Raw genomic sequence first — 25,871 nt, 5'->3', positions numbered from 1 at the left:
AAAATAAGAAGCAGGGAAGAATAAATTAGAGAAATTGTAAATCAGTGTCCACCTCATTAGACTTCTATTTTCAGGCAAGTCTAGTCATTTCTTTTAATTTACATTTTCTGCATTAATAAAATAGTTGAATCAAAGAAAAATGTTCGAAACTCACATACAACAACAGGTATCAAAACTATTCAAAGTTCTCTTTGAGCAATCAAAATATGAATAACAGTCATGTAGTTGCTGTGTAGGTATGCTCCAGCAGAACCCTCTTCTCTTTAAATCTTTTGGGAAAGTTGTCTATGTATTTTAATTTTTTTCTTTTTACAAATAATCTAAAACTATAGAATTTTATGAGACAAAATAAATCAATAAATGAACAAACATCCCTTTAATTTGCAATGCTTAGACTAGCACTGTTAGCATGTTGACACAGTGGTGTGCTTAGTATCTCTCTTTTTTCTAGTCTTTCGTGTTTCTTGTACAGTGTTAACAAGATAATACCACCCGAATCGTCTTTCCACCGCTTATTTTACTTAATATTTTCACCAATACTCCCTGTATTCCAGGGAGTGGGTAGTGAACCCTCTCTTGACTTTTCCGTGGGATGCTCATGGTAATTGATACTAGTAAGTGTGAGGAAGGAGAATTAGTTAAATGATTTGGCAGGGATACAGAGTGGAGCATACAAAATTGTAAGAACTCATAGCTGCTGAGTGTGTCAAATCTCTAAATTCCTTGGAGTGTATCCCAATGAATGGCAGCAAACGCGTGCAGTGTATGATCATCCGATGCTGAAGTAAGTAGCTCTTGGAAGCCGAGTGCCTAAAGTGTTAACAAACCATCTGATGCTTTGCAAGTTGTTAGATGATCAGTTCCTTGGGCAGCTCTTTTCCTACTGTGTGATATCATCCCTTCTTTTTCCAACCTCATTCTATGGGGCTTTCTCCATTTGTGGGCATCTTCCTGCCACTCTGAACTCCTTTTTCTAAATGTTCTGAGCACTTTCTTTGTACCTGCTACCTGGAACCCTCCCTCTTGCCCGACCCTAACACTGTGCTTTTTGCTTGGACAACTCAAATTCTTCCTCTCTCAGATTAAATGGTGCTTCCCCCAGAGGGGAACTCCTGGATCTCCCTTGATAAAACAGGGCCTCTATCAGGACGTCTTTGTGTCCTTCCGCATCTACGTAGAGACTACATTGGACAGTTCTTCATGTGGGGGGAGGAATTCTCAAAAAAATCCTAAAATGAGCCCCAAATGAGGAAAGAAAAGATTTAGTGGGTGTCATTGCCCTCAGTCATTTGGGGCATCAGAGAGGGAGACAGGTCACCTCACTCCCAGGGCACCACTCATCATGGTGTCCCTGGAGCTTGTCTGTCTTCTGTCCTATCCTCTCTTTTTCCATCCCTGTCCAGCTAGGTATATGTGAGTACATGTTGTAAGAGGGGAAAGGACTTCAGAATTCTGACTTTAAAAAAAAAAAAAGGAAAAAAATCCAAAAGTAGTAGGCTAAAAACAATTAGTGCAAACATTATAGGACTTTCCATTTAAAATTCTTGCTAAGAATAATAGGAACATCCTTGAAAAAAGGATGCTTTTGACTGACATCTGTTTCATGGTATTCTATGTCTTTTACTCCCTGCCTTATAAAAATAGAGCTAATTAATTGAAGTTCTGGCAAAGAGAAGGGAGTAATCCCTGGCCCATGGCCAAGAATTCTCCTCCACCATCAACATTCCCACACATTCCGTGGCTCCCCAACCCAGTTATTCTCCGTGACATCTTCTGGCATTTTTCCTTCCTAGCCTGTGAGAAATTTAGAATTACAGTGTCCATTTATCTCCCTGTTTAATATATTTTCTTCCCATTAAAATTCAAGCTGCATGCCATCCACGTTCTTGTTGGTCTTGTTCACTCTGCTCTGTCACCCTAGTGCCTACCACAGTACTTGGAATTTGGTTAGGAATCAAATACACATTGAATGAATGAATAAATAAATAATTTAAGTGAATCAATTTTTAAGTGAATTCTTAAGCTCTGTCCGGCTGTGTCATTTGAAGAAGAGTGTTGACAAAGTACATGGGTTTCTGATGGTATCTTTGCATTCACTCAGTAAACACTTATTGAGTGCCTGTCACCAGGTCAAGCCCTGGAAATGCCAAATGAATAAGATGGATTGATGCCCCCGGGAACCTCAGAGACTAGCAGAGGGAAAGGCACATATATGTGTAAATACCTGCGGTTCTTTACGAAAGTGTGAAATTGAAGTGTGTAAATATGGACTATTGGGGAACAAGGGAGAAGAATTTAATTTGCCTGGGGCATGAAAGTTTTTATAGAGGCAGTGATATTTACGCTGGGCCTTGAAGGAGGGGAAGTATGGCAGTTAATTAGCAAGAACAAGAGCATGGGGTCAGAGACGTGAAAATGAATGACATGTTTGGACAGTATTGTGTGTTTGGGTGGAGTAGATTGTAAATGCTGCACTAGGAAGTTTGGACTGAATCTTAAAGGAACCAGGGATCCTGCTTAAGTGAGGAAGGACACAATAATAGGTACAGGTAACAATGTTCAGATTTCACTGGAAGGGAGTAGAAGCCAATCACTGCAAATATAGGGTTCATCAGTTACAACAATGTTAATTTAAAGTTCATAATAATGTATCTTTCATGGAGATGAATTTTAGAATTTAATAGAGATTGATATTTTGCCAGAAATTCAAACCTCTTTTAAAATGTATTTTTCTTGATGAAGTTTTAAAATTTATATTTATGTTGGATTTTTAAAATTTTGAAAATTATTTTTACATTATAAATTATTTTGACAACAGAAATCACTGCAGAATAAACTTCATGAATCTTCATGTGAAATGTCATTAAGTATTTTGGATGCTTCCAGATGAATGAAATGACCAGGGCTTTTCCCTACCCTTGTTAAAGGCAATGCTTTATTATCAATACCTTATTTAAAAAGTAAGCTGAAAATCTGTCTCTTGCAGTTCCACGGCAGCCTTCAAATGACTTGTTTGAAATATTTGAAATAGAAAGAGGAATCAGTGCAGATGATGAAGCAAAGGATGATCCAGGTAGGTACCAGGATGACATGTTCTTCTTCCCCTCCATTTCAACTTAAATTATAGATTGTTCAGTCCTGTTGGGGAAAAATACACATCTTTTTTATATATGTGTGGGGGGGGTGGTTACAAATCTGTCAAACCATTTGAGCAAAAATACTTATGAATCATCAGTCTCTTTTTAAAAATATATCAAGGTGGTATTTGAATTGCAAGAAGGAAATCATATTTTATAAGTGACGATGTAACAAGGTCATGATTTGGCAACATTTGTGTGTTCTATTTTTGCAGCTGAGCACATGTACACAATTGTGCTGAGAAAGGATTCTTGTAATTTCCTTTCAGTCTCATGGAAAGAAATACTGGTGGGATATTAAATGTTGATAGGGGAGAATGCTTGTTATACAGATACCCTGGTCTTTAGATTAAGTTGTTTATTGAGTTTGTGATCTACCCATCCTTCTGGTCATTTCCTTGTAGGTGTTCTCGTACACAGTTGTAATTTTGACCATGGACTTTGTGGCTGGATCAGGGAAAAAGACAATGACTTACACTGGGAACCAATCAGGGACCCAGCAGGTAAAACCATTTCATCTACCTCTTCCTGCTATGCTGTTCATTTTGATCCTATACTAATCAAGTATACTGTAACATATCTCTGTCTTTACTTGATAAATGGGGTTAAAAAAAAAGATCATGCCTGTATTCATGTGCTTTAAGTGAGCCAGATTTGTTAGCTATTAATTAGAATTATATTATGGAAGACAAGAAGTTAATCAAAAGGCCAGCTAATTTCTCTAAAAAGTTTGGTAAGTAAAATATGTAGAGTCATTCTAGCAAATAATTTTCAAGTTATCTGTAGTGGCAGTTTAGAGGAGAAGAAAAGAGAGAGAGAGAGAGAGGGAGGGAGAGAGAGAGAGGAAGGAAGAAAGGAAGGAAATAAGGGAAGGAGGGAAAGAAAGAAATATAGTGGTATATCAACCGTGGTAATGATCCCTGTTTGTATTTTCAATTATGTCCCTTTAAAAATATTTTTTTAAAGATTTGAGTGGTAGTAGAAGGTGGCCATGGAAACTTCTGCAAAGTTGGTTATCTCTCTGAAAAATAAATTCACTCAGATGCTAGAGAAAATAGTTACCAGTTACCACCGCTCATTCCATAAGACTGGGTTAGTAGAAAGGTAGATTTAGTTATAATCTCTTGGAAAGTTAATATTCTTTAAAATGGTACAATTCCTATTTATCTAAAGTTTTAGTACTTATGTTCTGTCTTCTAGTTGCAGGAAATAAAGCTACATTTTGTTTTTGTCTTTTGTCTTCCCTTAGTAATAAAATGTTTTTTTTGTTGTTGTTGTTTTGAATGAGACCAACTTAACCGAAGGGTGAGGAGTTTCGTCTTTCTCTTTTTGTTCTCCCTATTCTACATTCAAAGAATAAAAGATACAAGACTTATTTATTTATTTATTTATTTATTTATTTATTTTAGAAGCCTAGTTCTTAAATACTGTACCAGGTATATAGAAAAGCACAAAACACACAAATGTTAACTTGAGAGAGCTTAGGATGTGTTAAAGCAGTTCTCTTACAACTTCAGTTAAAATGCAGATTTTCATGCATGTCTAATAGGCTCCCTAGGGATACCTCTGCTGCTGGTCCCCAGTGTACATTTTGAGAACAAAGTATTAAAAAAAAATTATCAAAAACCAAATTTATTAGATCCCTGAAAATCAAATTGTAAAAGAAATATATTAAAATAAAAATCAGCAATAAACTTTCAAAAATATGAATATTCAGTAAATTAAAATGGGTGTTTAGATTTCTTTTACCAGACATATATCATGTAACATCTCATACAGTACACACACTCATTCTTCTTCTCAAATTACTCCTACTCATTTGAGGTTAAGCAGAGCATTATTATTGACCCGGTATCTATCAATAAGACAGAATCCAACATATATTGAATACCTACTATAGTCCCAACCCATTTGCCATCTCATTAATTTTATTTAATCCTTTTCTCTACCCTATAAAGCAGGTAATACTGATTTTATTTCACAGAGGAAATATAGACATCTATAGAGGTGACATAGTTTCCTAAGGTCACAGAGCTACAGAGTGGTGGGAATTTAGTGCCAAACTCAGATTTTCTGACATTTATCTCCAGGACTCTTTCTGCTACCCATGGAGCCTTCTAGGTAGTTCAGTGCTCAGAACATTTGCAGCATTATTCTAGGTATTTCATTCTCCCAGGCTGGCCTCAGTGGAATTGCATGTGATGTGATTATGTGCATTCTCTGATTAGCAGTTCAGAGACAACAGATAGACTGACCGCTGATCTGGAGTAATTTGCTTATAAAGGAAGCATCTTTGGCAATGGTGTATGACAGTCATGAACAGTGTCATAATGATAACGCTGTTGAGAAGGTGCACTGGGGAGAGTAATTCATACTACACTCAGAAGAAATCCTACTTCTAGGTAGACAAGTCTGTAGATAGTCTATATAAATTAGACCAACTTGATTTTTAAAATTTAAGTACTGTATTTAGTACATTTCAACATCTTTCATTATTCATCACATTTGTAAATGTTTAAAATTTGTGACCCAAATTCCCCTTGCCCTCTGGTAGAAAAATGAGAGGATGGCTAGAAGTTAGAAATTAGACACAAAACATTTTTGGTCATCAGGTTAATGTGAGTACAGAATAAATGGAAAGAAATTGACAGCTGCTTGGGTGACTGGGTAAGTCCAGGTGATTGACTCTGGTCCTTGGAGGATGCTTTTCTAGCAGACGATTTTGACCAAGTTTTTACAACAACTTAGATGAATCCTATATTGAACTTAGATACTGAAGATAAACTGACCTATTTTTGACTCGAAGCTGGAGAAGGAGACTAGTTGCATGTGCTGACATAACCAGCATCTAAAATATTAGATGAATGTGTCGCAGTAAAGAGTGTGTTAGCTAGTGTGGGGTGAATACAAGGTGTGGTTCATGGTCTAGAAACCAGTCTCCCAGCTATGGGATGGAGAAGATTACTGAGCACTAAGTGTCCAATCACCTAGGAGTTTTTGTGGATAGTGAAACCAGTATGAGTGAATCTGTGACATGACTTTCAAAAAGATGGGCTATTTCCATAGAAATATGGTACCTTTCCAGAATGGAAAATCTGCTGTGGTTAAGTGGTTAACCCACTTCTGAGCATTCTTTGCTGACTGAAATGTAAGTCACTCAGAAGAGAATACTTATGACTACAACTAGATGACAAGTTGGATCAATGGGTGAAAGCTACAGAGAGATGGATTTGGTTCACTTTCAGAACTTTCTAACATTTAGACTGTGAATAAAACAGAGTAGGCTGACATGGAAAGGCTGAGTTCTGTTGGTGGGGAAATTTGACAGTTGTCATATGGAAAAGTGTTCTTAAAGGATTTGTAGCATCAGACTAGGGTTGATTAGAAAACCTCTTAAACCAGTGTGAAAGCCTGTGGTTCAGAATGGAATGTCCCAGGAAATCACAAGGAAATTGGTAAGCAGGCTTCTAGCTTGGAAGAAAAGGCTAGGAAGACCAAAAGATGACAAGTTGGAGGAAAGACGTGGGAGGCATATGTTAGGATGGATTTGCAGAATCTGTTTGTAGACTATTTGGGAAGATTCTAACTATATATTGATGGGACAATACCAATAAAGCTTACCTTTTCTGCCTATTTTTCTTCTAGGAAGTTGAGGTGGAAGTGGGGAGGTGCAGGTGGAGAGAATGTGTGTGTACATGTGCATGTATATGTATATCACATGCAAAGGCCCAAGAAGAATATGAGCAATTTAATACATAATTTCTATGCATTGTTCTAATTACCAAACTAATTGTTTACTTGTTTCTACCTAGATTATACCATTTGTAAAATAATTTACATTTGGATTTCCCATTACGATTGATTTTAATGGTATGTAGTTCTTATCCAAGATCTAGATTTGTAAATATTTTTTTATGTTGCTATTTCTAAAAAACCCTCAATTGAACATGCATACAACCTTGAGAATCAGCTATAAAATAAGTGAGTTTTCTAACTGCACTTCTTGGTACTAGTAGGTTTTGTTTATCACATTCTTGGACTTAATTGTGAGATGTAAAATTAATACATCCCCCTAAGCAACAGGAACTTGTCTGCAGACAGACAGGGCGCAGTGCTATAGGCATGTAGCTGTACCTCCGAGGATGCCCTTCTTCTGTACATAAGGCTAGACTTGGGTCCCTTTTCCTGGAATCCTGGTGTTTCATGATCAAGGATTAAAGGCAAATGACAGCACTCTGTCCACTACAACAGCTGCAAGGCATTTATTTAAGTATATAAGTATGCCAGTGTATACATACAAGTGTAGCAGAATTATAATCATTATTTAAAATATATATAATGAAAAATAATAATAAAAATGAAAGCTTTCTGTTATATCTGGCTCCTGTTTGCCTTCCCCAGATGTAGCTGGTTTCTTGGTTCTTTTTAGAGAGCAATTCACATACAATGGCACCCTCATCTGTACCTTGTTTTATTACCCAATGATACCATACCACCTTAGGAGTGAACTAGAAGAACATAGACTTGAAGCCAGAGCACCTGGGCTGAATCCCAGCACCACCACTTCCTCCTAACTTTGACCTTGAACAAGTTCCTTAAAGGTGGTATTCAAAAATGTCTACTACACATCACACAAAGCATTTCAAGCAGTGCCTACCCAGAGTTACCACGATGATGATGTTAGCCATTGTTGCTGAAGGCTGTCCAGTATCAGTCCGTACAGAGCACTTCATTCTTATTCATACCAGCTCTTACTCATCAGAGGCGGCACAAAAACCAGCCCTCCACTGAGGAACATCTGATTTGCTTCCAGCCTTTTAGTATTTCCACATCTAGTGAATAACCCTGTACAGATATATTTTTTTATATATTGAATATATCTATAGAAGAAATTACTTAATATGAAATTGCTGAGTCAAAAGAGAATTTGCATTTTGAATTTTGGTAAATCCTACCAAATCACCTTTCATAAAGGTTGTAGCATTTTTTATTTTTATCATCCTCAAAACAGATATTATGAAACTATTCTTTATCTTAGCCATGCTTATGCATGAAAAGGCATTTCATTTTAACTTTAATTTGCATATCTTTCTTTTGTGGAAAGCTGACCATATTTTCATATATATATATATATATATATATATATATATATATATATAATATATATACACACATAATTTTTGCAATGCTCATTTTCTTGTTTTTAATTATTGATTTTTTAAAATTCTTTTATATAAAAAGGAAAGCTATCCCTTTTTCATGTGTTACAAATATTTTAAATTATTTTGCTTATCTAAGTACTTCATGGTATTTTTCATCTTTCTAAGTGAAAATTTGGAAACTTAAATGTTCAATAAGAAATTTGCTAAGCAATTAATTGCATGCTTACAGCTATAAAAAGCTATTTCTTGACATAAAGAAATAGCTGTGATATATTTAATGAAAAAGGGAAGTTATAGCATTGCAAATATAGTACTCCTCCCCCCTCCCTACCTGCAGTAATGGGAATTGATCCCAGGAACACTTTACCACTGAATTATATACCCAGCCCTGTTTTGTCAAGATAGGTCTTGAATTTGTGATCCTCAGCCTCCTGAGTAGCTGGATTAACTGAGTGTGGTGCAGTACATCTGTAATGCCAGCGACTCAAGAGATTAAGGCAGAAAGATTACAAATTTGAGGCCATTGTGAGCAACTTACAGAGATCCTGTCTCAAATTTTAAAGAAATAAAAGATGATTGGGCTGTAGCATGGTAGAGCATCCCTGAGTTAAATCCCCAATACTTGGGGGAAATTTTTTTTTTTTTAATTTTGTGCATGTATTTACCTAAGAAAAGTTCAGAAATCAAAATGTTATCCATTATCTCTGGACTTTGGCATTATAATTTATTTTAATTTTCTTTATAACTCCCCCTCCTTCAAAATGGGCATGTATTACTTCTTTGGTTAGTAAAAGTCTAAGTTATTTATATTCAATGGGTAAATACTGATAAAGCACAATGATATTATTTCTACCTGGGCCTGTTTCTTAGCCAGGCTATAAAATACAAATAAAATCACTGCAAAACTCCTTTGACCACACAGTTAACACATTAAAGTAATAGATACTATATTATTCTCTTTGTAAAGGAACCAACAAGTATAGAATTCAAAATAAGTAAATTAAAATTTTAACACCTAACTCGCTAGTCAAGTTTTGCAACATCAATAATTCACTATTCCCCATTCTCCTGATTTTTTAGGTATTGTGATGCTTTAAATGGAATGAAAATATTTCACATTTATGCCAGTATTTTAGAGTCAGAATTGAAATTGTTATTTAATAGGTAATTATTTAGGGATGCTGGATTAACTTTTACCTTAGTTACTATTTCAAATTGGCAACCTTTCCTGTATTATACACAGAAAGAATTCCTCACCATGGGGTTGGGGGCAGGGAAACCCTGGTACTTGTAGAGCAGATCTAGGGAGGAAGAACGATTATAATTTCTTTTATGTCTATCCAAATTTTAGAGTTTTAAGTGCATAGACAGAAGGATTATTTGAATCTTTTGTTAGGATGCCTTGATTTTGTGAGGTTGTTTTGTTTGCAGGCAGCAACTCGCAAAATGATATTAGTATACATTCCACGGGGTCTTAAGATAATCCCTGTTTTCATAAAACTTGCAAGTTCTTGGTAATAACCTGATATCTTTGTCTTAACTAGAATACCTATGATCATTCAAAAGCTAACTTAAAGGCAGACATTTAAAATCCATCTAAATGTTTTGACCTAAAGTATGTTGGGGGTTCATTTGTGGGGGAAGGGAGTGAGGGTAGGAAGGGAGGAAATAAGAAACTGTGTGTGTGTGTTTGTTGATTCAAGTCAGGAGGACCTCCTTTCTGCAGGGTTTTGTTTTGTTTCTGGTTTTGAAACATCATTCATTTGTTCAACAAATGACTTCAAACACCTCAGAGTATAATGGGGAAGTTTGAGGGAGAGGTTGGTTCTGACATCAAGTTGTTGGACCTCCCCAGGAGCACTTAGCACAGGGCCTGCCACATCCTAAGTACCCAAGATTCTGTGACCTCAGAGAGCTCTGAGGGACTTATTAAGGAGACCCTTGAGTGAGAAGACATGAAGATCTTATCATGTCTTGAATAAGTTAAGCATAAGAAAGCAGACATGGCCTATCTTTTAACAGAAAAGCAAATGGAGTTTGTACCAAAACAGATACATGTGTTCAGCATTCCAATCACATTTTTCCTGTGGACAAATCAGTGTTGGAACGTAGAGTGTGCTTTTCAGTTGGCTGAGATAAAACTGCCTAAAGGGAAAGTCATTTGTACATGGATTGAGTTTCACAATACTACTCTACTCCTAACTTTCTCCTGAGAAGAAGTGGTTCCCACTTTATTGTTGCTTAGAAATTTAATTTTTTAATTCCCTAACACAGGCAAGCCAACTCTGTAGGCCTAGGGATCTAAGAACATCCCCACAGTGATTCATCAAGTTTTTATTAAGATTTTGTGTTTACGTATATTTAATAGAATATATGCATAAAGTAGACACGTTATAGATTGGTTCTAATGTAAAAGTGTTTTAAACCACTTACCTGATGCTCCAGGAAGATGTGGAGGGTTTTCAGCACACCTCTGTGTCTGAGGTTAGGTGCACACCAGTGAGAGCAAAGCTAGCTCTGACTGCTCTTAAAATTGTTTTCCTTATTTAGAAATCTTTTTATTTTTTATGTGGAAGAAGGAGAGAATAAACAGATACAGTGCTCTATAAATGGCCATGTGCTTTACTGACCAGAGGTTAATTAGCCACATAGAAAATTCTCCCAGGAAATTTAGGGTTGATTCTACCACACTCCCCAACCAGCTTGGCAGAAGGTGTTGGACAACACAGTCATAAAATTGGTAAGGCTCACAAGGTGGTGAATGTGTGTAAGTTTGTGTCTACCTCTGTATGCATGATCATGTTCCACTGGGAAACATTCGTAGTGTTTGGATTTCTAATTATTGTGTTTTTGGCATAACTTCTATTATGAGCAGAGCAAGGGATTATATTTTTGTAAACAGCATAGGCATAGGAATAAGTCAAATTTTGCTCCTTCAAAATAATCTGGAATTCTTTACTAATGACTGTCACAGTCTGAAGTTTATGAAAACAGAAACTCCTGCCCATGCTGTTTGTGCTGGAAAGGGATATCGGCACACACACACATGGCCCTGCTTTTCCCATTCCAGGTGGACAATATCTGACAGTATCGGCAGCCAAAGCCTCAGGGGGAAAAGCCGCTCGCTTGGTGCTACCTCTCGGCCACCTCATGCATTCAGGGGACCTGTGTCTGTCATTCAGGCACAAGGTGACTGGGCTGCACTCAGGCACACTCCAGGTGTTTGTGAGAAAACACGGTGCCCACGGAGCAGCCCTTTGGGGAAGAAATGGTGGCCATGGCTGGAGGCAAACACAGATCACCTTGCGAGGGGCTGACGTCAAGAGCGTAAGTAGATCCCAAGGGAGGCAGAGCCTGGGAAGTTTTCCTTTCATAGGAGAACTCTGGGGTCTGAATTTGAAGATGCCTTGCTCTGTGAATTCAGGCTCAAACAGAGGTTTGTGGTTTTTTCTGGGCTTGATGATTCCATTCATTCCTCTTTCTGAGATTCCTTTCTGCTTCTTCATCCTTCTTCCTTACAACCTTTGACCACCACCACCTTTCCCACCCTGGTAAAGGCTCACAATTTTTAATGAAAAAAAAATTAGGAATAGAAAAGTGAAAAAACAGTTGACAGAAACTTTGAAGGGTTTGGGTGGCGTGCTGAATTGTGCTGCCTTACCTTTTCCTTCAGTTCCTTGAATGTTCAACTTTTACTTCCATGAATTACTGTGAACATGTTTCTTCCTTCTATTTTAAAATGTTCTTTAAAGTTCAACATTTTCCCTTGCCTCAAAGGTTATAGTTTAGCAGTCTCAGGTGGGAATCCAAAATCACAGTTGGAAAGAATGATTCCATTTAGAACAGAATATGGAAAAAGCTTTGATTGAACATATAAATTTTATTTTAAATAGTCAAATCATGGGTAGCAAGAAAATTATCCACAGCAACCCATCAAAATAATGAATGCATTCTGAAGAATGTCATCTTTGTGTTGATGCTTATAAGACTCTTGTTATGAGACCCTACAACTATGCTTGTCCATAGTTTCTAGAAACTATTTTAAAAAGAAAAGTTAGACCCCACTAATACAGACTTATCAGGGTGTGTGCACTGTTTCACCTTAGGTTTTCTTTTTAAATTTTTCTTAATAGTTACATTACTTGGAGAAATTAAAAAATAAAATAAATTATTTTAGATTATAGCATTGAAAGATTTCTCCTGTTTTTAAGGAACAGGGATACGCCCACAGAAGATTAAATCCAAGAGCAGTGAAAGTGTGGGGTTTTTCCATAGGTAAAACGTTGGCATACTGGGTGATATTTGATTCTGTTTCATTTAAGGACCATAGAGCCATTTCATCATACAGAGAAATTAAGAACTCCTGAGGTGGGCTGCATGATTACGATCTTTCACATCTTTGGCTCTTAATTTCTGCACCTTTATGTTCCGTCTTCTTGCTTTTAACCTTGGTAATCTTTGACAAACACATCTACTTTACAAGCATTCCTAAAGTGACTTGGTCTGTAGTTTAGAATGGCCTTTTAAAGAATAACTGGTTCTGAGTAACACATTTGATGAACAGGTTACTGATGATTTAAGTTTCTGCCAAAAAAACAAGCCTCAGAGGACTCTGGAAACTATGTTCTGGTCTTTCCTCTTGTCACTTAAGTTTCATGGTTTAGTTTTGGGGAAGGTTTGCCTTTAATTTGCTAAATGAGCGGGCATTGGAAAGGGGCAGAGGAGGCTTGACTGGTGTGTGCATTCTCTCCCTAGGTCATCTTCAAAGGTGAAAAAAGGCATGGTCACACTGGGGAGATTGGATTGGATGATGTGAGCTTGAGAAAAGGCCACTGCTCTGAACAACGCTAACAGCTCCAGAACTAGCAATGAACTCCTATGTTGCTCCCTCGTCTTTTTCCAATCCTCACCTTCTCTCCTCTTCTCCTTCTTATCAGGCCTAGGAGAAGAGTGGGTCAGTGGGTCAGGAGGAAGTCTGGTTTGTGACCCACATCTTGCTGGCCTGCATTGTGCAATCCCAATGAACAGTGACACCCTCCTTGAAGTACAGGGGCATCTGTAGACACATCCAAGCCATTTGGGGATGTTGCCTTCCATCCTAAGTTTTGTTTGGGAAGGCCTTCAGTGTGTGTGACCTATACCATCCTTCATCCTGATTACAGAGTGCTCCTTGTAGCAAATTATGGGGAAGTTTTCAAAAGAAATCTGTGCAAATGGCCATTCTGTTATCTGTCCAGTGTTGTACCAGGAGTAGTATTGACTTTCCTTAAGATACGATGTACAGTGTGCTTGTGAAATTGATTTATCCTCTTCACTTACGTTAGTTTTGGCCTCACCTGACTTTCACTGCCATTCACTTTATATAAGAAGGGTGTATAACATATAAAGTTGCATTTATTCTTGTTATCTGTGTTTTTACTTTAAAGACAATTATGTAGAGTGGGCACGGAATCCCTCGTTGGTAGTATTGTGTTTTGTGTAAATGTGCTATTGATACTAAGTATATACGTGTTCCTAATATTTACAGACTCTAGTTGCAAGGTAAAAGGCAGCTTGTGATCTCTTGAACTAAAAAGACATGGCAAAATGTCATCCAGTTCCATGACCAATCCATTGGCAGCAAGAGAAAATTGGCAGAGGTTTCAGGTTGTGGTAATGGAGGGATGAATTTTTTTAAATTGCCTTGAGTTTAGTCTCTACAAGAACAGTAAACTATTTAGGGAGACAAGAAACTGCAGTGAACATATAAAAACCTCACTGTTTCAAGATATAATTTAAAACTGATGGCTTTACCATCTTAACATGGCTCTCTCTTATAATCTGTAAAAAGCTTTGTAAAAGTTTAGTTGCTATAGAGGAAAGATCCTGCTGATGGAAGCAAGGTAAGAGGAAGAATAGGAGAAGCTTCCCTGGAACAGATTTGTCATGCGAAATCCCCACAGGTAGAGCTTGCACATGCCATCAGGTTAAGATCGGAAGCAAGTTCTATGCACTGAGGTATTGCATGTGTGGAGTCACACACCAGAGGAAGAGACAGGATTGGAATTCTAACATCCACGGACCCCAACTGTATATCCTCCCTGCATATTTTATCTTAATATTAAAAAATACATAACTTTAAAAGGGCATCTTACTCCTGAGACTTTTCTGCGTTTCTAATTAAGTAACCAAAATATTTTCTACTGTTTTTGCCAGGAATCACAAAGATGATTAAAGGGTTGGACAAAAAGATCTATGATGAAAAATTAAAGGAACTGGGATTATTCAGCCTGGAGAAAAGAAGACTGAGGGGCAAACCATTGATGGTTTTCAAGTATATGAAGGGTTGGCACCAAGAGGATAGTGACCAGCTGTTCTCCATGTGCACTAAGAATAGAACCAGAGGAAATGGGCTTAGACTAGAGTGTGAGGGAGCGTTTCCTGGCAGGGACAGTTGTTAAATCAAAATCCTCCATTTAAAAAAAAGTGTGAAAATCTCTTTCTCTTCCTATCTCTCTCTTTAAAAAACTAGATAAAAGTCTACCTATTTAAGATATGCTTACCTCAAGGTAAAGGAACAGATTACAGCATCCCCCAGATGATTTGGTCCTATTACTAGTATATAAGGAACATCTTCAGAACTAAGTAATTTGGACTAGGCTCTAATTTAGGAATTTCCCTCTTGACTTCCTAACAGGGAGGAGCAAAGGGGAATGATGCTGAGTTCATTAAAAAGTTTCTCCCTTTATGGCAAACCATCCAGTATTAAAACAAACACCCAATTTTTAAAAAATCTACATGATTTTTTTCAAAGAGGTTGTGATGGATAGATACTTTAATATCTCAGTAATGTCCTAATATGGTAGTGTTTCAGGGTTTTTTTTCCCCTTGGTAAAGGTATAAACCTTTCACTTGCTCAATAGGTGATATTTCAGATTTTTTTTTTTTTTAAAGAAACCCTACCAAGGAACACAGATGGAAACATCTTTACCTGGTGCATTCTCTTTGCTTAGTGTGTGGCAGCTTAACTTAGCTCCCAGAAGAGGGTCATGCACAGCACCTCTAGATCTTTCCTTCATCTGCTCACTATGATTCCCTTTCTCTTACCAATTGGAATCTCCCAAGTCCCACAAACTGGTAATGTTTTTGAACAGTAGGTCCAAGAGAAGTTCTTTTATCATGTAACTTGTAGAGGCAGGGGGAGGGGAAATATAAATCATTGAGCCTTTGATTAAGGGCCAGAAATGTGGTCTTAGATCCATTTTTGATTCATTTCCTTTTTGTTCATATAACTGCACAGTTGAAGATGAAAGGGGAAAATAATTGAAAATTTCACTTGTAGGTGCCAATAATATATTGCACTAAAATGATGGAAGAAGTTATCCAAAGTACTGTATAACATCTTGCTTATTATTTAATGTTTTCTAAAGTGAAAAATGTTAGTGGTTTTCAATCAGTGAAGTAATACAATTCTTTGTAAATAAAAACACTTAATATTAGTTTTCTGTTTCTTGGTTTTTTTTGAAGTCGGGGGGTGGCACTCGGAAGAAAGTACTGAGATAGTACATTGGTGTTTCACAAAAGCTATCTGTAGTAGAACCCTCTTTACTGCTTGGGAGAATAGGGATGATTATTACCTACATTATTGTACTTACTGGTTTATAAAATATGAGACAATTTTCATCTGCATGCACAGGGAAAGAGAGAGCAGAATATCACTATAGCCAATAGCTTATCAAATTGTTTTAATTATGTCTTGCCATCTCATTGTAAACATTTGCTTCAAATTCTTTTATGGAAAGGCAGGGTAATTTATAATTAATATATTTATATATGTGCATTGTAAATGAAAAGCCTTTTTGCTAGTGATTGTTAATTTATAACATTTTACTCATATTCCAAACACCTTTCCTGATGAAAAAAAGAAACTATAAACAACATTAATGAAATCATGGAATAATAAAAGTCTTTGTGCAGAATTATAGAGAATAAATTCAAACCCTTCTTTCTTTTCAATACTCAGAGAACTCATAATAGCTGGATGACCCAAATCTTGCATAAATACATAATTCAAGTAAAAAGTTTTAAATTGCATGTTTTCTTATCTCAGGGATCTTTCCTAATCATCCCTTGGAGATCTGAGAAAGGTCTGGTTTTCAGAGTATGTTCATTAAGAAGTTACACCTTTGCAGAAGCCCCTCTGAGATTGGGGTCAGGGGAAGAAGCTTAGGATGAGTTTACAGGGTCCACTTTGTTGATTTGCTTAACAGATTTTTGAGCACTGGCTGTGTGACTCTGGGTTCCCACAGTGGGCAGACTTCCTCTTTGGGGTTCCAATCTAGAGAGGAAGGTGGACATTTATCAAAGTCATACAAGTATGGGCCGTGATTGTGGCTCAGTGGTAGAGCGCTTGCCTAGCATGCATGAGGCACTGGGTTACATCCTCAGCACCACATAAAAATAAAAAAATAAATATATTGTGTCCATCTAAAACTAAAAAATAAATATTAAAAAAAGTCATACAATAAATGCAAAATTGCTCTTCTAAAACTATATGGGGCCTTGAAGGTTCCTAAGCCTAGTGGGTTTCAGGACCTTCACCCACTGCTTTTCAAACTTTAAAATGCATGGGAATCACCTGGAATCTCGTTAAAAGGCATCTTTTGATTCAGTAAGTCTGGAGCGGGGCTGAGATTCTGTGCTTCTAACCAGTTCCCAGGTGATGCCTCTGCTGCAGATCCTGGGCCACAATTTGAGTGACAAGTAATGAAAAATGGAGGGGGATTTGGGACTTTATCAATGTTAGCATTCAAAGTTGAATGGTCTGAATGTCTGTGGTTTCAAGATTTAAATTTGTAAAAATTCACTAAGTTCCAGTATATTTTTAAAATTATTATTCTTAAAAAAAATCCTTTTCTCAGCATGGAATAAACTTTCCTACCTGGTGCAGAACATTGCTTTGTCTACCAAATGGCACAGACTTCAAGGTAAGGAAGTCAATTGAAGACACTTAAACATAAGTGAGGCAGCGATCCAGGAAGACTACATTTTAGAGGACAAAGTGACATTCATAAAATTGGAGATAATTATTAAGTGCTTTTCCAGGATGCAGAAACCTAAAAGCAACCTGGAATTATAGTCAAGGTTAGTTCCAACTTGATTTTTCTGGAGTTAATTCATTAAAAGCTAACAATTAAGCCTTCACTTATAAACTCCTCATTTAATTTCTAAAAGTGTGGAAAACCTACCCTGTGGGCTTTCTTCCATCATTTTATGTATATCTTCATTTTCTAGATCAAGTACTCTCTTGGCATCTCAATCTACTCAGACAGTTTCTCCTGATATGTTGAATTTTCTAAAGCAGTGGCTCCAAGCTTGTGGTAGTTTTAACCCACAAGGGGTATTTGGTAACTCCTAGAAACATTTTTAATAGATTAAGGACAGGTATATTGCTAAACATCCTGTAAAGCACAGGACAGCTCCACAAAATAATTATCTGACCCAGAATGTCAGTAGTGCCAAGGCTGAGAAAACTTGATCTAAATCAATGATTTCCAACGTGCCATAGTTTGGATCTAGAATGTCCCCCAGAGGCCCATGTATTTGGGAGGTTTTGTTCCCAGAGCGATGCTATTGGCAGGTGGTGGAAACTTTAAGAGGTGGTGCTTGGTGGGAGGCCTTAGGACCTTCCTATTTCCTTCCCAAGCTCCATCCCGGCTGCCATGAGGTGAGCAGCTTTGCTCCAACACATACTCTCTGCTTCATGTACTGACTCATGGGTCTAAAAGCAACTTCACCAACTGACTGAAACCTCTGAAAACTGTGAGTCAAGATAAACAAAAGATATTAAGTTAACTAACGCTCCAAGTGTAGCAGTATAAGTCCTGGGAATATGTTAGAAATGCAAATTTTTGACCTCCACGTTCAACTCACACTCAAGGTGGGACCCAGCAGTCTATGGTATATAACAAGCTGCTCAGGTAACACTGATGCACTTTAGTTTGAGATTGTTTCCTTACTAGCTCTCTTCTCTACCACTCATCTTGAAGCAGACCAGGTACCCTCACCCAAAAGACACTTGCCATAATTAAGCTTCTCCTCTTGTCGTATCAGCAGGATGTCTGTAGCAGTTATTGTGCCTGGTAGGTTCCTCTTTTTTGTAAATGCCAGGTTTGCACACAAAAGGTGTGACAGTCTGTAAGCTTGTTGTACAAAAGATATTATTTCCGTTTCCTTGGTAAAGTCTTGAAAGACTCCTGTCTAGCCTTAAAGGAAAAAAAAAAAAAAAAAAACACTTTCTGAGAACCCAAAGAAAAAAATTATTTTTATGTAAACCTCCAAACCCCTCCTCCCACCGGGTATAAAGTTCAAAAAATTTCCAAAATCTTTGTTCAGAGGAAGAATTCTTGGACAAGAGCCACCTCTGAACCCTACAGTCAATAAACCTTCCTAAAAATTCCTCGGGTGTCAAGCCTCTTCTGTCCTACTTCAGTCTATGGCAGCAATCCTCCAGGGCCATACTACCACCCCCTCACTCTTTAACTCCCAACTTTAACTCTATTATAAAATCGCACTTTGGGAGGCTGCCCATGAACTTGTATCACCTTGTCTGTAGTTCCAAGGCTCCCTCCCTGTGTATCTCTACATCAGTGGTGATGACACTGCTGATTTTTCTCCAGGTCCTCTTCGCCCGTGGCTTCCACAAGCCACACTCCCACATTTCCAACCACTTCTGGAAAGTCCAAGGAAATGCTACTAATTACACTGGATTATTAATCTTTCCCTAGCCCTTTACCCTCAGTCTGATCCCCCTTATGAATGCCCTTCTTCTCTGAAGGATATCAACTTGATCCTAAAAATCTGTTTTTCCCTTTATTTTTATTTATTCAAATTTTAAACTAACAGTTCTTTCTCTGAAATAGTTCTCCTCAGTCAAAAATGCAGAATACTGTGGATGCCATTTTTTTAAAATTTAAAGGTAAGAGAGCCAACTCTTTTCATGATGATTTAATACAAATGATAGGTCAATAGAACCGAGGTAGTTTTGTCTTTTTGGCAGGTCAGAGCCATAGATGCACAGGAGAGTTGATTTTTTTTGTGTTTTTTTTTGTTTGTTTGTTTTGTTTTTGTTTTTCAGTAGTCTTTTCGTATTGTGTGTATTTTGGAAAGCTCTCTCAAATCTCTTATTAAATAAAGTAGTTTTTAAAAGGAAAGACCACTATTTTTCAGGGTTAAGCTCACTGAATTATTTGAAGAGCAGACAAGTGGCTGAGAGCAGGATGCTTGGGTGATAGAATAATAAGCAGGGAACAGCCTTTTGCTTTATAGTAGAAAGCAAACACACAGCACCAGCTGTACTGTGCAGCTGGTCAGTCAGAGCGTGGTCAGTGGACCCACAGCACAAGCACCACCTGTGAATCGCAGGCCCCCTCAGACCTGTTGAAGCAAATCCACATAACAACATTCTCCAAGTAATTTCTATGCCAGTTAAGATTTGCAAAATACTACTTTAGAGTATAGGGTTAGCTTACTCCTTTGCAAGAGGACCCGTGAAACAAACCTGCTCATCCTTACCATGCTGCAGATCAGTTGCTTCTCAAAGTACAGTCCTGGAACCAGCAGCTTCTGCATCACCAGGAAGCTTGTTAGAAATGCAGACTCTCAAGCCTAACCCTGACCTACCCCATCAAACCCTGGAGGTGAGGCCCAGCAGTCTGGCCTTCGGTGATTCTGAACCATGCTTTCAAGAGGGCAGTTCTGGATTTCAGTCAATAGAGAAGCACCCTGCCTTGGTGTACTGAGAGCTCCCTAAACCAGCATGGCTAGAGGTACCATGCTCTTCCCAAAGGTGGTTTTAGGGCCAATCATAGTTAGGAGACTCTGAGTTGATGTTATTTCATTGGTACTGCGAATGATAACATTTCGTATATGCAGAGTTTACAAAGTACTTTCCCTGTTATTTCACTTAGCCCTCCATATAACACAAAAGATAGAGATATAATTGCCTGCTGCAACAGATGAGGAAACTGAATTTAGAAAGATTAAGTGACTTGCTAAAGGACACATTAATATTAACGGTCAGGGCTAGTTTGGGAACCTAACAGTACAATTGCAAAAAGATCTACCAGCTGTTTCAAAAGTTAAATAAAGGAGTTTCAAATGTAGCCGAAAACTCCAAATGTCTTCTCCCTTTGGGGAAATGAATTTCAGACATTTAGATTAATGAAGAAAGACTCACGAAAAATAAATTTATAACTTTCTCTTCAAGGCTCAACCATAACAGCATGAAAGAGTATTTGAACAGATAAAGCAAAATGCTAACACTTGGTGATTCTAGGTATAGGATTTGTGTTTGATTGCACAATATCTGTATTTTTTCTTAAAAAAATAATGAAATCCACAAAACTTTCAACATTTATCTGGGTGACCAAGAAGAAGAAATCCTGTAGTTCTTACTCATCATTGTGTGGTTTCAAGCCTCTTGTGGAAAAAAAAAAAAAACTTCTGAGCTTAAAGAACTTATCTGTGTCAGGAGAGAGCATAGACAAATGAATAACAAGCAACATGCAATTAATTTTTTTCTTTTTGCAGTGAAGCTTACTCATTTATGCTAATATTTTTTACTGGGGTCAATAATTTACGGCCAAAAGGGCACTTCTGAGTTGCTATTTTTATTAATATGTTTGTGTTCTGTCTAACCCCAGGCATAAAACCAATCTTGCAGAGAAAATCCTGGGGATTTTCAGTGAATCTGGGTTTTATTGTACTGCGTTGACCCTGGTGCTATAATTCTCAAGCACTGGAGCCAGTGACCACATTTGGCCATAGCTCAGAACATTTTATAAACTGTTCCTTCTACTTGTATATCACTTTCCTCATGTTTCATAGCTAGTGTTTCTTGAAGCCTTTTTGCTTGAATACTAGGTTGGGAAGAAATAACTAGAAAAACCATTAGTGAAATGACTAAGGAAATTCAATTTAGATAATAGCATCTCTGTCAGAAATGAATGATTATGCTTCCACATGCCCCTAACCCACTTCTAAAGAGCCTGTATTAGTCCCCTTTGCTGTCCTATTCATGTATGGACAACAAGGATATTAGGAAAGCTAGCAGTTGCAGATTGTTTCACAGTTTACAAACACTTTTTATTTAATATCTAATTTGCTCTCATTTGATTAAAAATGGTTCCCTCATTTGACCATAGTGCTTGACAGTATTACATTCCTTATTTTAAGAGGTCACTGAGTTCATCAAATTTCCAAATGTCACTTGGGCAGTAGGTACCAGTATTACCAGAATTTGATTCCAGGTCTGATTTTTAAAAAATGTCCTCTCTACCCCAGGGCCAACATCAGAGCCCTGCAGGGGAGTTTGAGGCAAGATCAGGAGCAGAAAGAGGCTTCAGGGTCTGAACGTCCACTTGGTTACACTCAGAGAACCTGGTGAACATTTTTGCAAATTACAAAAGTAATAAATGCTGATGGTAGAATATTGAGAAAATTCAAAAGGAAGGAGGGAAGAAGTAGGGAAAAAAGAAAGAAAACTTTTATCTCAACTTGGAAATAGTCATTGTTGACACTTTGGTATACATCTTCTCAGACTTTTGTTTTATTAAGACTATGCTATCCAAACCCACAGGCAAAGATTTATAATTAACAACACTTAACAAATAGCTTCCCCTGAAGTTGAACCTGCTTTTACTACTTACATTTTAATGGCTGCATAGTATTCTATTGAGAGAAAGCATAATCCTGAAGTTATGTCTCTGGGACTTTGGACTGCCTCTGTAGACCAGTGCTTTGGGGATTCCCAGACATCTAATTATGCTGCAGGAAACAATTCACAATCCACTTATAATTGCTGGCCTCTTTCCTTTCCCACACTTGCTCCAGTGAACCATGGAAACATTCCCTGGAGGCCTGAGGTGTAATGTAGGAGGTTAGGTTCTCAGAAAAACTGGACCTGAGCAGGTGGTCATCTTTCAGAAAGAGAAACAGGGAAGAAAATGGCCAACCGGAGCCTTTCTTTTTAGATCCAAAAGCATTTCATTTATGAACAACACAAGAAACGGGGCAACAAAATGAGCCACTGCTTTCTAACTACTCAGTGAGCTATCAAAGGGGAATTAGGAAAGGGCAGTAATGGAAGATTTTAGGTTTGCATGGTCTTTAGTTAATCTTTCTGTGTTTTTCTTCTAGAGTTTTTGGTAATTAAAGCATTATAGCATTGAGGCTAAAATCAGTCTAGACACCCTTGTGGATAATTGAGTTTCATTCTGGGAACTTAGGCAAAATACCTGTGAGCCAAATTGGAGGTGGAAAATCAAGTAAATTTGTATTCAGACCAGTACCTGTCTATCACAATCCTGGAAAAATCACTCGTAATTGTACCTTTAAATGACTTGGGGCCTTTCTGGTAACCAAAGTAGAGTGTATTATTTTCTAAATGGATTTGCTTTAAAAAAAATAGCATTTTATTCCAATAAATAAACCGCTGAATGTCAGCAAAAATTGTGCTGCTAAAAATTAAATGCTGAGGGATTCTTTATTAAAATGTCACTAGTTCTAAGGGTCTTACAGGTAATATTTGAACACAGGGGGAAAAAAAGAGAAAAAGAAAAACTATTCTTCTTGGAAGTGTCAATTTCTTAGCCTTGACGGTCTTCATTGAACACAAGAAATGATCTCAACAGAAGTTAGAATGGTTTGGGAGGAAATTTGTCCCCTTCCTGTGGATCTTGTGCTTACTTGGGAACGCTGGACTGCTAGTATGCCTCCCCATCAGAGAGGATTCCTGCCTATGACTCACCTCTGTTTTCTAGAACATGCTTCCTAATCAGCAAGAAGCTCTGAGACCCACTGGCCATCTTAGAGCTAGAATTGGCACTTTGATCTCCAAACAATGCTTTAAATGGTCATGTGACTCTTTCAAAGACTTAGGAATTATGTCTCAAACTGGTCAGTTTACTGGTTCTCCCTCACATTACAAGCAGTCTGATTTTTCTCACAGAAGAACAAATGCCCCTTTACAAATCAAAGCCTTGATTCCCATTTGGAAATTGAATGCAATCATATTTTGCAAAATATCTATCCCTCAGGTTAGGATAAAGCTTGAATATCTGTTCTCCCATAAAAGAATGAGAAAGGACGCCCTGGGGCCTCTGTATCTCCTTTGTAGTCCTGGGCTATTCAGAGCTGTTTTCAGCTATGTTGGATTGCTCCAAAGGACCTTGTTGTCATGGACTATTCAGAGCTGTTTCCAGCTATATTGGATCGCTCCAAAGATCTCTTGCTCTGTCGGCATCACGAACCGGGAGAAGCCGTCGCTCAAAAAGTAAGAAACAAACTAGGGTGGAAAAAAATCTGTTTTGAACATTTTTCTCTATTTAATTTCTTCACCCTGCATCACATGAGTTAATAAGAACAAAAATAACAACCTTTGAACCTTGGATTTAAAGAAGTCTGTTTTTTGTTTTAAGGAATGAACATGCTTCATGTACCTAATGGTTCTACATTTGCATTAGGGTTAATTTTTAAAAATATATTTTTGGTCTAAGAACTATGTAGCAAATGGACTTTTTCCAGTGTCATTTCAACTTCATGAACTGTAGAATCTATTATTCTGGTCTTTCAAGCAGTAGAGAATTCTCCAAAGTATACCTTGCCAAAAGAGTATGAAGAACTTTCAAATGCCCATACTCCCCATAGTCTATAAGGTAAACAGGTCCTGGTTTGAGTTAGACACTTGTACTTTTAGGTATTTACATGATCATCTGCTCCTTTGACTCTTTCACAGAATTCCTTAAAAAATAGCTTCCAATTCCCATCACTAACCATCATTCCACTGTCGGAGAGAGATTATGTTAGTTTTCTAATGCGGCCTAACAATATTTCCACAAACAGCTGCTTAAAACAACACACATTTATTTTCTTACAGTTTCCATGAGTTACTAGTCTGGGCAAGTTGTAACTAGGTTCTCTGACCACAGTCAAGATGTAATCAGTTAAGGTAGGGGTCCCAATAAGACTCAACTGCAGAAGGAACCATTTCCAAACTCACATAGTTGACAGAACTCAGTTCCATGCACCTGTCCCATTTCTGTTGTTGGCGGGAGGTTGTTCCCCAATCAAAACCTCCCAAATGTCCTGGCCATGTAAAGTTCCCCAACATGACCACTTGTTTCCTCAATGCCAGGAAAGGAAAGACCCAATCAAGTCTGGTATTAAAATATTATGTAACAAGCTGGGCATGGGGGTACATGCCTGTAATCCCAGCAGCTCAGAGGGCTGAGGCAGGAGGATTGCAAGTTCAAAGCCAGCCTCAGCAACTAAGCAAGGCCCTAACCAACTTAGACCTTGTTCCCAAATATAAATTTTTAAAAAGATGTTGGGATGTGTCTCAGTGGTTAAGTTCTCCTGAGTTCAAACCCTGCTACCAAAATACATAAATAAATAATAAATAAAATACTATGTAACATACACACGTATATGTAAACATCAATTGGTTCACTTAATACATCTGACCTGCAATATACAAAGAATACCTTTAGTTTTTCCCCTAAAATAAATATGATCTGTGTCTAAGGTACCTAAATGGTAGTCAAGAGCCTCAATTCTCTATCTCCTCCAAGATCCTAAGAACCTCCCTCTGTAAACAACAAATTTTCAAAGTGCTATTGTAATCACAGTAGGAAAACTGTACAAAACAGTTTCCACTTTGATGTGCCAGCTTCTACTCTCTACTCAAAAGCAAATATCTCTGTATTCATATTTTTATGAGATCACCGAAGAATTCAGCTGCCATAAATTTTTCCTTAAATGGGTCACACTTGTATGCAAAGAACACCAAGTTATTTTTGTAGAACCGTTAAGTCTCTAGGTATTTTTAAAAATAGCATTAATGAGGAATTCTGTCAAGTGTGCACTGCTCTTTTGAGCAAGTCTATATCTTGTCAAGTTGGTTCCAACTTGATTAATCCAAGATTAGCCAGCTGTTCTAAACAAGTCCTTTTTTGCTCTAAAGTTCGTGTGGCCTTCCTTGAACACCCCTGGGGACTAGGACACGCTGTTGAATACTGACTGGCTCCCCACCCTCCTGTTTGCCTACTATAGAAAACCCGTGCTTTCCATGGGCATTAAGGAAATCCTCCCATTAGAGGGAGTGGTTGGCAGCTCCTGATATGAGGTCATTGGCTATTTTGTCCCTTTGACCTGGCAGTGCCACTTCTGAACTCCCAGTGTTTTCAAAGATGAAAAGTGCCATATTGAAAACTAAGTTAATCTAGTTATTTTGGTCAATTTAAAATCCTTAACTAGTTAAATAATAAAGATGTGATCTCAGTTTATATTCCACGAGGCTTTTAAGTGCTTCAATAAATGGTATCTGTGATTTCAAAAAAATTCCAGTCCCAGCAAAACTCATAAAAGGCACTTTTTTTTTTTTTTTTGAGCAAGCAGTGGTTACTTAAGAATGTCAACCATTCTTTTCTTTTACTCCTTCCTCTGTGACCTAAGCGTGGTGTTTTGGCCACCGTGTATAATGTTCAGTAATTCAAAAAACTACCCACAGGATAGTAGAATTATCCTTCAGTAA

General features: G+C 37.6%; 1 protein-coding gene across 2 annotated transcripts in view; it reads left to right on the top strand.

Moving 5' to 3' along the window:
- Positions 1-13,472, top strand: part of Npnt (nephronectin) — a 68,852-nt gene extending 55,380 nt beyond the window's left edge. For both annotated transcript variants that reach the window (XM_076864502.2, XM_076864503.2), the window contains 4 exons: positions 2,987-3,073; positions 3,542-3,640; positions 11,370-11,626; positions 13,055-13,472. In XM_076864502.2, the coding sequence (XP_076720617.2) occupies positions 2,987-3,073; positions 3,542-3,640; positions 11,370-11,626; positions 13,055-13,150 (539 nt within the window). In that variant the 3' untranslated portion in view covers positions 13,151-13,472. The remainder of the gene's footprint in view (positions 1-2,986; positions 3,074-3,541; positions 3,641-11,369; positions 11,627-13,054) is intronic.
- Positions 13,473-25,871: the final 12,399 nt, after the last annotated feature.

Source organism: Callospermophilus lateralis, chromosome 8 (assembly GCF_048772815.1).
Source record: "Callospermophilus lateralis isolate mCalLat2 chromosome 8, mCalLat2.hap1, whole genome shotgun sequence".
NCBI lineage: Eukaryota > Metazoa > Chordata > Mammalia > Rodentia > Sciuridae > Callospermophilus > Callospermophilus lateralis.
Note: the sequence above shows the minus strand (reverse complement) of the source record. Positions and strands in the feature narration are given on the sequence as shown.